This window comes from Hyperolius riggenbachi, chromosome 6 (genome assembly GCF_040937935.1).
Source record: "Hyperolius riggenbachi isolate aHypRig1 chromosome 6, aHypRig1.pri, whole genome shotgun sequence".
Classification (NCBI taxonomy): domain Eukaryota; kingdom Metazoa; phylum Chordata; class Amphibia; order Anura; family Hyperoliidae; genus Hyperolius; species Hyperolius riggenbachi.
This window is the reverse complement of record NC_090651.1, coordinates 27,817,198-27,831,817: the sequence shown is the minus strand read 5'-3', so window position 1 is coordinate 27,831,817 and position 14,620 is coordinate 27,817,198. Positions and strand designations below refer to the sequence as shown.

The following is a 14,620-nucleotide window of genomic DNA, read 5'->3' as shown; positions in this document are numbered from 1 at the left end:
TGAGGACTTGAGTCCTTCCGAGGACACCCGAAAATGCAGCTGTCTGAGAATTTGAACAGGTTCTCGGCAGTGTAACGAGGGGATGAAGAGCGGACAGGAAAGGTTCTATGCAATCCAGAGCCTTCCCTCTTCTTACGTGAAAATGTAACTTTTTTGTTTTTACCGGGGAGGTGGGTTTACAGTTATCCATTAAAGCAAACCTAAGTTAGCTTTTTATTGTAATAATAAACATACTATGTGATCTGGGGGGCAAGCCAGATCAGGTAGCGTCCATCCCCGCCGCTCCCCGACCCCCCTGAAGCCTGTAATGGCTTACTTTTGCTTTCAGGGGTCACAGCGCTGCATACAGAGCTCTGTGCTGTCATCTGAGGCGCACAGAGCTCAGAAAGGCGGGGAATAGGTGGCGAAGGGCCAGTGAGAGGAGGGAGGGGACGTTCCTGATGCCCAGAGTGGGCGTTCTGCAGGAGTGCCTCTCCCTCGACATTGCTGACAGGGTGCATGTCGGCAATTTTGAAGGGGTCGCAGCACGGAGCAGGGGAGCTGTAAGCGGTGTGGAGGGGACACACAAGCATGGCATAAACCAGGGAGCATGCCTCTGTGTCCCATATGCCCCCCTGAATCTACCTTGGGTACACTTTAAAGGGATACTGTAGAGGGGTCAGGGGAAAATGAGTTGAACTTACCCGGGGCTTCTAACGGTCCCCCACAGACATCCTGTGTTGGCGCAGCCACTCACCGATGCTCCGGCCCCGCCTCCGGTTCACTTCTGGAATTTCAGACTTTAAAGTCTGAAAACCACTGCGCCTGCGTTGCCGTGTCCTCGATCCCGCTGATGTCATCAAGAGCGCACAGCGCAGGCCCAGTATGGTCTGTGGCTGCGCAGTACACTCCTGGTGACATCAGCGGGAGCGAGGACACGGGCGTGCAGGCGCAGTGGTTTTCTGACTTTAAAGTCAAAAATTCCAGAAGTGAACTGGAGGCGGGGCCGGAGCATCGGTGAGTGGCTGCGCCAACACAGGATGTCTGCGGGGACCATTAGAAGCCCCGGGTAAGTTCAGCTCATTTTCCCCCGACCCCCCTACAGTATCCCTTTAAGTCTTTTTATCCTGGACATGGTTAGATCTGTGTAAAGCATGGCAGCATAGTCACGGAGGTATTTAGTGCTCTCATGGTGAATGTGAGGCTTTCGGATTCAGTCATTTCAGAATGCATGTAGTCCTCATACTCCTCACATAATTGGCAAGCACACATTAAACCGCTTCGGTTCTCATGATCTAATCTTGTTTGTGTTTCATAGTGTCTCCCTGGAACTACCGAACTAATGGGCTCCATGGCTCTTCTCCAGTGGCCTTGGGAGCAGAGAATACAGACGTGGCTGGAACTAATGAAGGTCAGACTCCCTCACTATGGCTGAATAATGAAAGAGCATTGTCACAATTCATGGAGCTAATTCCGCGCTGCACTGAGATGATATATGTTTCATGTGAAGAGCTCAGTTTGATGTATAGTCTATGAAGAGCGGCTTCCAGCCCTCAAACATGATCTGTATTGGTTTTGTTCTGGTGGAGAGTCGGGGAACTCCAGACTTCACACTGGAAACAGCTCCAGGTGTCGCTACAACAATCTATTAAAGAGATACTAAATTAGTTAAAGCAAATGTGAAGTGAAATTAGAATAAAAAAGGATACTTGTCTAATGGAGAGGGGAAGCTCTGTGTCCTAATGAGGCTTCCCACAGCGTTGTCTGGTCCCTTGTCGCTGAGTGCAGACCCTCCAAAGATTACATACAAGGGCTTGTCCGTAATATGATTGGGGCTTCGCTCATCTCCAAGCGCAGTTATACTGTGCCTGCTTGTGTACGGCCTATAGAGCCTTCTGTTCCTCTACTAGTCCCCTCATTCCAGTGTTGTCACCCCCGCAAGAGCTATTCAACTAATTGGTTGAATACAGCTCTAAGTATCCTCTGAAGGCTTCGGGTGCACGAGTGCTCTCAAAGACTGGAGGTTCCGTACTGCGCATGGGGGAGTGCGCACATGCATGCACAGTACGGAGTGGCCTTTCTTCGGGAGCTCTCAGGCTCTCAAAGTCTTCAGAGGATACTCTGAGCTGTATTGGAACAATTGGTCGAAAAGCTCTCGCAGGTATGACATTGCTGGAATAAGGGGATCGTTAAATGAATGGGAAGGCTCTATAGGATCCAGAGCCTTCCCTCTCCATAGGGAAGTATGTTTTTTTTTTTATTTTAATATTACTTCACATTGACGTTAAACGGACACTACACGAGAAACATTTTTTTGATATAAAGATTTGTATGTGTAGTACAGCTAAGAAATAAAACATTAGGAACAGAGACAAAAGTCTAATATTGTTTCCAGTAAAGGAAGAGTTAAGAAACTCATTGTTATCTGTGCAAAAGAGCCACTGAGTTCCACGACTTTAAAAGTCGCAGAGAGCTCTGTCTTCTGAAGCTTATTATCTCAAGGGTCAGTCACTGTATTGTTTTTTTTTTCCTGAAGAGGAAAGTTCAAAAGTTCACTAGCCTGCTCTGTAAAATCATTTAGAATGCTGAGTAGTGTGTAAACTGCAAATATTAAAGAATGATGCAATGCTATAAAAGAAAACTATATAACTGAAAATAAAAATATGAGAATATTTTCTTTGCTACTAATGTTGTATTAATTAGCCGTACTACACAACCAATTCATTATATAGTTAAAAAAAATTCGCTTCAGTGTCTCTTTAAGTCCATATTCGTGTTGTATAAGAGATTACGCACTTCCTGTCTTGCTGGTTTACAGTTACACCAATATAATGTATGTGACTTTTATTCTGTTGTTCTCCCCAACTTAGGATTTAGGCAGAATTTTGGGTGGAGGGGCCTCAGCCCTGCTAGAGGGGGAGGAGAAGAGGGCGCCCAAGGGGGCCACCTTGCCTGAGGGAAAGGGAGCTGTCCTTCTGCAGGGGGAGAAGGCGCACACGAGGGGGCCACCCTGTTGGAGGGGGAGAACGTGTGCGCGGGGGGCACCCTGCTAGAGGGGGAAAGTCTCCTAATGGGAGGAGGAATGCATTGGATATCTAATAGCGTTCAGCTCAGCCTTGCCACTAGTGAGGAGATCAGTGATATTAGGGGGACACTTGTACTAATTTTGGAAGAGTTAACCTTCAGACATGCAAATGACAGTTTCTCTCTGTTTGGACCTTTGTCGGATTACAACGTAACCCTCAGGGCCCTTTTCCACCAGCGCGTTTGCGCTGGCTGAATCGCAAAACCGCAAACCGCTAGCGATTTTACAATCGCTACGGTTTGCTTTTTAACATAGGAATCGCGGTAGGTCATTTCCACTACCGCGATTCGCTTTTGTCGGGGACGCGAACGCGCGGCGGAGCGATAATTGCCGCGATTTTGCTATGCAGTGCATAGCATAGCAAAATCGCGGCCGCAAACGTCGGGGGAATCGCCGGTTTTGCGATTCAGCAATCGCTAGCGTTCAGCGTGAACGCTAGCGATTGCAGGTGGAAAAGGGCCCTCACTGATAACCAAATTACAGCCATGAAAGTCTTCCTGGCAGAATACACAATACAACTTGTGAGGGCAGGGAAAGATAGAAAAAGGTCAATCATTCATTAACATTTTAGCTCTGGGACACTTAATTGGCTGCCATTGAGCAGAGACAATAAACCATTCAAGCTACTTTGTAAATGTTTCAACATAAAATAAAACCATGGGCAATCTAAAAAAGGCATTTTTAGAAGTAGGAGGATAAATGCAATTGTTTATCTCGTCAGTTTATTTTCATCCTCGGGTTCACTTTAAATAAAATATGAATAATTTAGGTTTCCCATTTTCTATTGACAAACCAATCAGTACAGTCAGACTTTTTCCCTGTTGTTCCTTTGCCGTATCCGGCTGTCCTAGACGAGCTCAGTAAATGTTTTTTACTGGTCTCATTTGTGGCTGGAGTTTTACTGCGTGAACTTTGAGATGGGAAATTCTCGGTGTCAGGAGAGCGATTCCTGCGGCCCTGCGTGGTGCACGGCCTTATTTGCTGGTCTGAGAGTTCTGCATCCCCCTCCGCCGTCGCCTCTGCCCTCCGTTCTCTTTGTTTCTTTTTATTTGCCTATTTCACCGTACAATAAAACCCTCTGAGGTGTAGGATTGCTATTTCGGCAGATGAAGTCCTGCTTTAAATCACTGTTACTGCACAGAAGTTATTTTTTTTTCTCCTCTCCTGTCATCAGCCGCAGATCTGCTCTAAAGCAGAATTTCATCGCTCCCAGCCGCCCCTCCTGTGCTGAGGCATGTTCAGGCCTTGGTTTTAGAGCTCCAGCAATTGGAAAAATGGCCATGATTTGTCCCTCATTTTCATGGCTTATGCGGCATTAACCACTTCAGCCTACAAGGTTTTCACCTCAATGACGGAAGCTATTTACCCGTCATTGCTCCTCCCATTCATTCGCCAATAACATTTTCACTACTTATCATATGTAAATGATCTATATCTTGTTTTTTTGCCACAAATTAGGCTTTTGGGGTGATATTTGTTTTCAGTAATTATTTTCTATGCATTTTATAGTGAAATATAAGTAAACAAAATACTCAATTTCTCCAATTCCATCCCTTATAGTTTTAAAATAAGCAATGCTACTATAAATAAAACCCATGCATTTTATTTATATAGAAGAGATTGACTTTATTATTTTTTAATTTATAGATTTGTAGTTAAAATTTACCCTGTGTGTATTTTTACTCTAGATGACACTACAAACACTATCCTGGGGTAGCGTTTGGGAGTTGTTGTTTTTTACGTCACTTTACTTTCACTATTATGAATGAACATGGCCCCTGATTTGGGTCATGTTCATTCATTCCAGGCACTGCAATTGGATTGGAGAACATTAGTTCCCCTTTACCAATTGCCACCACGTACATGCAGCAGGGAACGAGTGGCAGGAGCTGCTCATGCACCTGCCAGGAAAACACTGGATGTATATACTCATCCAGATAGGCCAGAGAGGCTCCTATCTGGATGACTATAGTCATCCAGATAGAATTAAGTGGTTGAAGCTGGTTTCTGAGCAGAAAAGGGAGAAAGCTTCATGCTTGCCTCTCCTGTAAAACCTTGCAAAGCCTTGTACACATGGCAGATGGTTCTCAGCAGAGGCAGAGGTGGCAGAATAGGGTGCCTCTGTTGAGAATCTAGCGTGTATGCAGCGGCCTTGCGATCCCTCTCAATGCATTGGTGAGTGATTGTCCTGGCAGATTGTCTCAGCCAAACGCAAGCAGAGGGCATTGTTCTCCACCTGCTTGGGTCACTCCATCATGAACTGCGACATTGCCCCCCCTCCCTTCCACAGCAATAGTACAGACTCGGCCAAGGACTGTTGACCAAGGGATCCCTGCCGGATAAAAGTCCTCATGTGTAGAGGCTGAGCAGACGCATTGCTCGCTTGCAAGTGAAGGCAAGTTCTAATGTACGTGAGGGGAGGCGGAGCAATGTGGGAGTGACATTATGCAGGGGGCGATGTATGTGCAGGAAAAGGATGCTGTCGCTCGGCTGTAGTGATCTTCCAGGACAAGTCGCACAACCGGGGGGGGGTTGCAGGGAATTAAGTTTCGTCTCATGTGTGTACGGCCCTTTAGTAGGAAAACCGCAATCATTTTTGAGATCTCGCACAAAAACGTGCATTCTTTGTGAATTGAGCCCATTATCTTTGGGTTGCTGGAGTAGAGACAACAGCAGTACAGAGAGATGATTATCTTGGTTGTAACCTGCTAACGCTTCTCCTGCTTCTTATTTCCAGGTTATACCATCGAGCTAAAGTCTGAATCTTCAGAACTTTGTGAGGCGGAGCCTGAGATGCAGAAACTGACCACTGAAGAGGCCAATACGTCCTCCTTCTACCCCACTCCTGCCCCGGTGGTGGATAAGTACATCCTAGAAAATGGGAAGGTAAGGACAGTCTATTTCTAGTGGATTATAATACATTTTTCTTTTGGTGTGGCTATTAGACCCATCTTTTCCTGGTTATGGGAATTGGCTGCTTCTAGAAAGAATGCATTGCTATGATTCTATGATGGGACCTGTAGGCTAAAGTTGTTGGAACTATGAGAACCAGAGCAGAAGCTCGGGTTCAGAAACATATACTTGCCTAAGAGGCAAGAGAGGGAAGCCTCTGCATCCTAATGAGGCAACCCTCGCTGTCCTCTGGTCCCCCATTCCCTCCAACTGATCGGGGGCCTCGTCCCTCTTCCGGCACAAACACAGCCACGCCTGTGCAATAGCACGGAGCCGCTTCTACACACTTCTACTGTGCCAGTGCTGCCGTACACATGCAGGCGCAGTACAGCCACCTTCTCGCTTAAAGAGGAGCGTAGCCCTGATCAGATTACCTACAAGCCCTTGTCCGTAATCTTTGGAGGGTCCCCAAGCAACAACGGACCAGAGGAAGTCATAGGAACCCTCATTAGGATCAAGAGGCTTCCCTCTCCTTTGGTAAGTACCTGTTTTCCCTATTTTGTACCTGAGCTTCTGCTTGGAAACACTTTAGATCCTGGAGAACCACAGCTGCTAAGGTTTTTGCCCAAATGGAACCAAAGGGTCCCCTACTGAAAAGCTGCCCCATGTACAACCTTGCCTTCCTAAATGGAAAGTATTTTGAAATATTCTGCATGCAGGCGAGACGTCACTCCCATAATGCACTGCTCATTTCTGAAGATGCAAATCGTACTGTTGTGTCCTCGAAGCTAGGAATGCACCCAGAATTTCCAGTCTGTTGATTGTACTACAGCCTGCTAATTTCACAGAGCTGTGCTAGCCAACTTAAAGTGTAACTGTCGGGTATAAATTCAAAAATCAATTCTTTATTTTTCTCTGGGAAACAAGTAATAGGGACGCTAACCAGGCAATCCAAAAAAGTTAAAATCACCATTACTTTTCTTGTTGATAAATGAACATTCCCCAGTGTACCTGACTCTTATTTGGTACATTGCCATGCAAAGGAAGTTGCAGGGCATGCTGGGTTGTCCTTTTTTACTTTTCTACTTTCCCCTCAGACTTAACTAATGTAGCCTGATTGGCTGAAGCCTCTTTCCCTCCTTTTATCCCCTCACACACCTCTCTGATTGGCCAATATTTCTCATGCTGATACAATGCACTTTCTATAGTGGAGGGCGGGCAAATCAAGCAGAGGAGAATGAGGGAGGAAATGACATCAGGATTGGCTTTAAAATAGCCACAGTTAAGATGGGAAATGCTAAGAAGGATTTTCTTTTTTACTGTAAAAAAAATCACTTAAATCAAAACGTGGACAGTGCAATACATATGTTATGTAATTAGAGCAAGTATTTATCTACTTATATATGTGGTTTTTTTTTTTCTGAGATAGTATGGCTGACAGCTACTCTTTAAAGCCAAGTGTTTCAGGCCTTTTTCTCTTTTTTCTTTTTGTGTACGGATACATGAGTGTAAGCTATGGATTGATGTGGCTTCACAGTAGGACAAGCAGTCCTTTTCATAGCCTCCAAAATGGGTAAAAAGTCAGGATTGGCCTATTTGCTACTTATGTATTATCCCCCATGTAGGGAACGTGTTGTAAGTGTGCCTGTTGCTGTAGTTTACACTCCTGGCTCCAGCAGCTCTCCTCATGACTCCCTTGCAGTTTGAACTGCCTGCAAGACTTCCATCCTTTGCTCTGGTCACATGACCATGAACCTGGAGCTCACGAAATTGCAGAGGAGATGCAAGGACCACTGCTGGAGCTGGGAGAGGTGAGTATAGCTATTGGCACACTTCCCTGTACTCTGCATGGATATGGGGGGCTTTATCCTTGGGTCACCCATTTTTGCCAGCTTTTCAATGTGGGGGTGGGTTTATTCATGGTTATAGAAGTAAGTCATGGAGAACTAGAAACATTCAGAATTGTATAAAGAGCAAACAGGAACCAGAAAGCCCCCAAACTGAAAGAGCTATGGCAAATACAAGTTTGTCTTTCCACAACAGAAGGTATTTCCAAGTATTTATCTTCATGTGAGCAAAAAGTTACTAGAAGTCATCAGTCTATATGTGCTACCCCATGAGATACCTATCCGGGGCTTCCTCCAGCCCCTTGCAGCCGACATGTCCCATGCAGCATCTCCACTCGCAGCCACCGGCCCGGGGTCCCCGCCGGTGCAGAGGCTGCGCCTGCACGAGCGCCGCTGTCAAGTGCATGTTGTCAGCAGTAGTTCTGTGCCTGAGCAGTACACGGCGGACAACGTGGACTTGATTGACAGTGGCGCTTGCACAGGCTCACTAGAGGAGGTCGTCCTCGGGACCGGCGGCTGCAAGGGGCTCCTGGAAGACCCAGGTAAGTATTTCATGGGGTAGCACATAATGACTGATGACTCACTTAATAAACATGTAAAGCACTGGCATCTGGAGATCAGATGCTGTGATACTGCTCTGACTCCTCTGTCCAAAGCAGGTGGCTTCGGCTCTAAGCACCGAGCGCCTTAACTAGGTGCCGTCCTAGCAGTAATGTTATACTGTGCGGGGCGCGTAAGGCTACATCTCCCTCCAAGTTGCGATGACTTGGAAGGGGGATAGTATTTAGCGCCGACGGGAATTTGAGCAGCAGCAGGGTGAGTCCTCATTCGGGTCACTCTGCGCCCAGCTAACCAGCGGATACATATACGGACGCCCACTGGCTGCATGCTTGTTGCAGGTGTGTGACTCAAACACAACTAAAGCCAAAAGCTCAGCATGGCAGCCAGGGAACCGGCATTGTTTATATGGGACTTTAAAGAACAAGTGACACCCATGCTAACCTAGAAAAAAAAACACATATAAAAGTAGATAAACATTAGTTCTACTTACATAACAGATGTAGTTCACTGTCCACGTTATGATTCTTGTGAATTTTATAAAGGAAAAGCAGAGCATCCTATTCTAGACAGTTTCCATCTTGGTTACCTTTGACCTGCTGATATAATTTCCTCCCTCACTCTTTTTTCTCCTCTTGCTAATGTGTATTTGTTACCCGCCCTCCTCCCAGAGTCTTCAGACACTCCCACTGAGGCCTATACTAGGAAGTGCACTGTCTTATGTCATTAGAAGGAGGGGGAAACAAAGGGAGGAGGAATATATTATAGATATATTATAGATAAAAAAAAAACCCCAGCATGCAACTGTTTGGCAATGGCAATTAAAGGGCCAGTGCTCCTAAGGTATGTAATAACTTCAGACCATAACAGCAGAAATAGTTTTGAAAGTTTTGAATGCAGGATTAGCATCTTTATCACTTAATAAACTCAGACCAGTTGCTGTTGAAATTTGGTGACAATCCCGCTTTAATGCAAGTAATATCACGTATCCAATAGTAATGACGGTTTTCTTTGTGTATTCATTCAGGTGCACCTGGGCAGCGGCGTGTGGGTGAACGAGGAGAAGTGGCACCAGTTACAAGCCACGCAAGGAGACTCCAAGTATACAAAGAATCTGGCCGTCATGATTTGGGGGACCGATGTACTGAAGAATCGCAGCGTGACCGGCGTGGCGACAAAGAAGAAAAAAGACGCAAGTCCCAAACCTCCGCTCTCCCCCCACAAACTTAGCGTCATCAGAGGTGCTTTATTTCATTCATTTTCCCTTATGTGTTCTACAGGAGCATAAAACTAAGGCATGTGCTTATAAACATGTGCAGAATAAGCAAAGTGGTCATGTTCCCTGCACAGGTTTTAATGGACACCTGAAGTGACCCCCCCCCCCCCCCCCCCCCCCCCACTGGAGCTGCCATATATATGGACATTGCTGTGTTTATTTCCTTTTAAATGATGCAAATTGCCTGGCTGTGCTGCTGATCTTTTATACATCAGTTGTGTCTGAAACACACACCTGAAACAAGCATGCAGCAAATACAGTCAAACATCTGCATGCTTGTTCAGGGTATATGGCTAAAACTAATAGAGGTAGAAGATCAGCAGGACAGCCAGGCAAAGTGCATTGTTTAAAAGGAAATAAATATGCCAGCCTCCATATCACTCTCACTTCAGATGTCTTTTTAAACCTTTTACTATTGATAAATTAAAGACAACTGAAGCAAGAGGAATTTGGAAGCTGCCATATTTAGTTTCCTGGCAACCCTGATGATCTATTTGGCTGCAGTAGTGTCTGAATCAGACCAGAAACAAGCATGCAGCTAATCTTGTCAGCTCTGACAATAATGTCAGAAACACCTGATCTGCTGCATGGCTAAAAGTAGAGGATCAGCAGGACAGCCAGGCAACTAGTAATGCTTAAAGAGACACTGAAGCTGAAAAAAATTATGATATAATAAGTTGGTTGTGTAGTACAGCTAATAAATAAAGAATTAGCAGCAGAGACATAAGTCTAATATTGTTTCCAGTACAGGAAGAGTTAAGAAACGCCACTTGTTATCTATGCAAATTGCCATTGAGCTTCACAACTTTCAAAGTGGCAGAGAGCTCTGTTTTCTAAAGGTTTTTATCTGAACTGTATTGTTTTTTCCTTTGCAGAGAACAGTTCAGGACAGTTCAAAAGTTCACTAGCTTGCTCTGTAAAAACATTTAGAATGCTAAGTAGTGTGTAAACTGCAAATATTAGAGAATGATGCAATGTTATTAAAAAAAAAAAAAAAAAAAGCTGTATAACTGAAAATAAAAATATGAGAATTTTTTTTGCTACTAATGTTCTAGTAATTATCCGTACTATACAACCAATTCATTATATCATACATTTAAGTCTCTTTAAAAAGGAAAGAAGTATGTTACTCCTCTCGCTTCAGGTGTCCTTTAAGGCCCTACCTGCACCAGGCTTTTTTTTTGTGCTCTTTTTTTCCTTGTTAAACCACACAACCCCTTTATGAATATAGCTTTCCGCTGAAATATTAGTAGTGTGCATTAGTATAGAATCTCTACTCCTGCCCCCCTGTCCTAATACATTTTGGATAACTCTACCCCATCCCCAAAGGTGTGGATGAATTCAAAATGAACGTGGAATAGGTAGAGATCCTTTTGCACGGACACCTATAGTATGCATGCAAAGGCTGTTTGCACCGAGCAGCTGTAACTTCCTGTTCTCTTCTCCCCGCAGAATGCGTGTATGACAGAATAGCACAAGAGACGATGGACGAGAATGAAATCGCACAACGGCTCTCCAAAGTCAACAAATACATCTGCGAGAAGATCATGGACATCAACAAGTCGTGCAAGAACGAGGAGCGTCGGGAGGCAAAGTACAGCGTACAATAATGTGGTGACTGCGTCAGTCCCGCGGCGTTTGTTACTGCGTTTAGATTTCCACCCTCTTCAAATGTCAAACGTTTTCGTTTCTGGAAACCGTCTTACTTTCACAACCAAAATGCGCAGCTTCATTCGATATATAGTTTTTTGGGATGTGGCTGCGAGGAACGCAGTCGCTTCGTTCCTCCATCCGCGGAAACTCGTAAACGGCAGTCTGCGGAAACTCGAAAGCAGCAGGATTGAATCGCGCAGGAAGCACGAAGTTTGGGAGTTGTCGTCTCGTAAAGCTTAATTTTCGCAAAATGCACTTCTGATTTGTGTAACGAGTACAATTAACGGTATATGTGCTACATGGCCATACGCAATATTGCTAAGGTATTTTTAGTAAGCTTTTCTTTTTTTATTATTATTATTATTTTTATATTTTTATGCCTCACTCAGTTTTGCTACTTATCTTTTGTACATAAGTTTCCATGTAGTGAAGTTGTGTCTGTTTACAATTGGATATCTATAGCTAGAAGGGTCAAAAGCTGACTATTTTCTGACAAACGGATGATAGTCTGGTTGTGCAAAGCACAATCGAGGGTGTGTAGTGATGCCTGTACAGACACGCACTCTGGTCTCTTCCGGGCAGTATATACCATGGGTCTGGGGAATGTACAGTAGAGTCTTGTTTAATCAGCATTGACAGATATAGGCTAATCCCAGATAAAAATGCTTTCTGGTTACTTTTGGCTCAATGTTAAAAATAGGCCCAGCTAGTACAGACCTATACCCCACTCTATATATAAGTACTATGAACTCTGTATTTAATGTTAAAGGCCCACTATCGTAAAAAAGTGTAACATTTAAAATGCGTGTAAACTCGTACAAATAAGAAGTATGTTTCTTCCAGAGTAAAATGAGCCATAAATGACTTTTCTCCTATGTTGCTGTCACTTACAATAGGTAGTATAAATCTGACAGAACCAACAGGTTTTAGAAAAGCTCATCTCCTCGTGGGGTATTCTCAGTATTGCCTTTATTCCTTATAAAGACACTCTATGTAAAGGATTTATACAAAGATGCTGGCCAGCCTCCCTGCTCACCACACACTGATCTGGCAGTTGGATGGAGCAACTGCCATTCACTAAATGCTTTTGAAAATAAAGAAAACCCTAATCCCCCCATGGGGAGATGAGCTAGTCCAAAACCTGTCGGTTTCTTTATTTTCCTTTCGGAGAAATTTACTTCTCATTTGTAAATGTTAAAATTTAAAGTACCGTACATGTAAACATATTCGCGATAGTCGTCCTTTAAAATACAGTAATTGAAAGTATATTAACCTTGGGGGAACTGTGGAGCTCAGTCTTTCAGCACTGCCCACAAACAGCCTAAGAAGTTGGACTTCATCACTGTGAGTATTACTGCTGATTTGTGACGGTTGGTTGAGACTGCTGGTTAGTTGAGTTGTGGGTAACCAGGACTCTACTGTAGTTGTAAACAGGTGACTAAAATACAGCGTGCACGGGAGCAGTAAATCTGAGGCAGGAATGTGGGTCATCGGCAGAGGCCTTCTGTTTCGAAATCAGGAGATGGTAGAGTATTGTTAGGTGAGACAGAGCGTTATGTCTGTACTAAACTTTACGATAGTCAGAAACTTAAGAGAAATTTTACCAAAGGTGGCCATTAGCGATTGGATCTTGAAACAGTCATATGACTGTTCCCATCATCTTTTGCACACAACCCCTGCCAGACCCCATCCTGGGGGTAATAATCAATGGTGCGTAATTGCCATTCTTGACCGAACGCTGTTGTTACTCAGACATTATCGATATTGGTTGAACTTTATGGACAAAGGTTTCTTTCGGCCAGACTATCTATGTAGCATTTTGCCTGTATCAGAAGGTCTATACATAAGGTGAGTATGCTTGTGTACATCATAACTGTTCTCAAAAAGCAATCCCACACCAATCGGATCTTTAGACTCCCGTCTTTCATCTACAACATAATTTGAGATATGGTCGTGAAAAAGTACACCCCATAGAAGCATTTTGACTTTTTCAGTCTACAGATGTTTGATCATCATTTTATTGATCAATAGAGGTATGTAATATAACCAACAGGCTGAAAGGAAAAGTCCCAATACCGATACTCCCCATTTTTTTCTTCTTTTCCCATTTCTTTTTTCTTATTTATAACAATTGTTCCTGATGCTGCAAAACAATTTAGTTCTAATTGTTTGATATCATTCTATATAGAATATCCTAAGTTAAAACAATACATGGTTTTTGAATTCTCATTCTCATCTCACCCTCTGTTGAAGGAAAAAAAGTTCACTAACAGTCAAGCTTTGCACAGCGACGGATCTAGGGGGGGCAAGCGGGTATCTCGCCCCAGGCGCAGTTTGTTGAATTCTTAAAAAGGCGGCAAAATTTGGATGGGGAATGGCAGTTTAGGCGCCAAAACCTGATCTTTAGGCGCCAAAACCTGACCTTTAGGTGCCAAAACTGGATGGGGAATGGCATTTTTGGCACCAAAACCTGAACTTTAGGCGCCAAAACTGGATGGGGAATGGCAGTTTAGGCGCTAAAACCTGACCTTGCCCCAGGCGCAACTTGATCTGTCCCTAGCTTTGCACATGAAAAAGTAATTGCCCTCCTAAATGTAATGCTTAATCAAAGTAACGGTAACAGGTGGTTGTTCTGAGTACCTTATCGATGGATTTGGGTGGTTTCATTGGGCCGTGCATGCAAGGTTTTTTTACTGCCAAAAAAGGGTTTACCCAGCAAAGTTATGGAATACAAGAACCACCGTCGCTTTAAAGTACACCGGAAGCAATTCAAAAAGTTACTTACGTAAGTAGTTATTTGGAAGCATCTGTATAGTCCACAGGCCTCCTCATTGAGCCCACCATTCCAGCGCAAGGTTCTTACTCATCTTCTGAGCATCCAGACTGAGCATGTGCAAGTAAGCTCTGTGCATGCCCAGTAGAACGAAGTTGCACATACTTTTTTCCTCCTTGCGCAAGCATTTTTGTTCTGCTGGGTTGGTGGGCTCTTTACGCGTGAGCACTTCGTTCTATTGGATTAGTGGGCTATACAAGGATAGGTGAAGCCTCTAGTCAATCCAGCGGCTTCCCAGCTTCAGGTGTACTTTTAAATGGTGGTAATGCAGGATCCCAAGAATCCCAATATTGATTTTTCTTTTTTGAAGAGCTTTCTTTATACCAAACGGGTCAGTGCCAAGTATTAGAGCCAAAGGTGTACTTTTTGTTTCTCCACAGAGGAAATTATCATATCTATTACTAAGTGATTGCAAAACAGAAGTTTGCCTTCCTAAAATCAGAACGTATTTGTGATTTCAGGTTGGAGTGAGCATATATTTGTCTAGCTCCGGACCT

At 44.1% G+C, this 14,620-nt stretch overlaps 2 protein-coding genes across 9 annotated transcripts in view; both read left to right on the top strand.

Moving 5' to 3' along the window:
* BEND5 (BEN domain containing 5) overlaps positions 1–11,674 on the top strand; it is a 62,235-nt gene extending 50,561 nt beyond the window's left edge. The window contains exons 4-7 of the mRNA XM_068239041.1: positions 1,298–1,390; positions 5,802–5,950; positions 9,389–9,602; positions 11,090–11,674. Coding sequence (XP_068095142.1) covers positions 1,298–1,390; positions 5,802–5,950; positions 9,389–9,602; positions 11,090–11,247 — 614 coding nt within the window. The 3' untranslated portion in view covers positions 11,248–11,674. The remainder of the gene's footprint in view (positions 1–1,297; positions 1,391–5,801; positions 5,951–9,388; positions 9,603–11,089) is intronic.
* AGBL4 (AGBL carboxypeptidase 4) overlaps positions 1–14,620 on the top strand; it is a 2,106,705-nt gene that overhangs the window by 1,446,544 nt on the left and 645,541 nt on the right. The window lies entirely within an intron of this gene.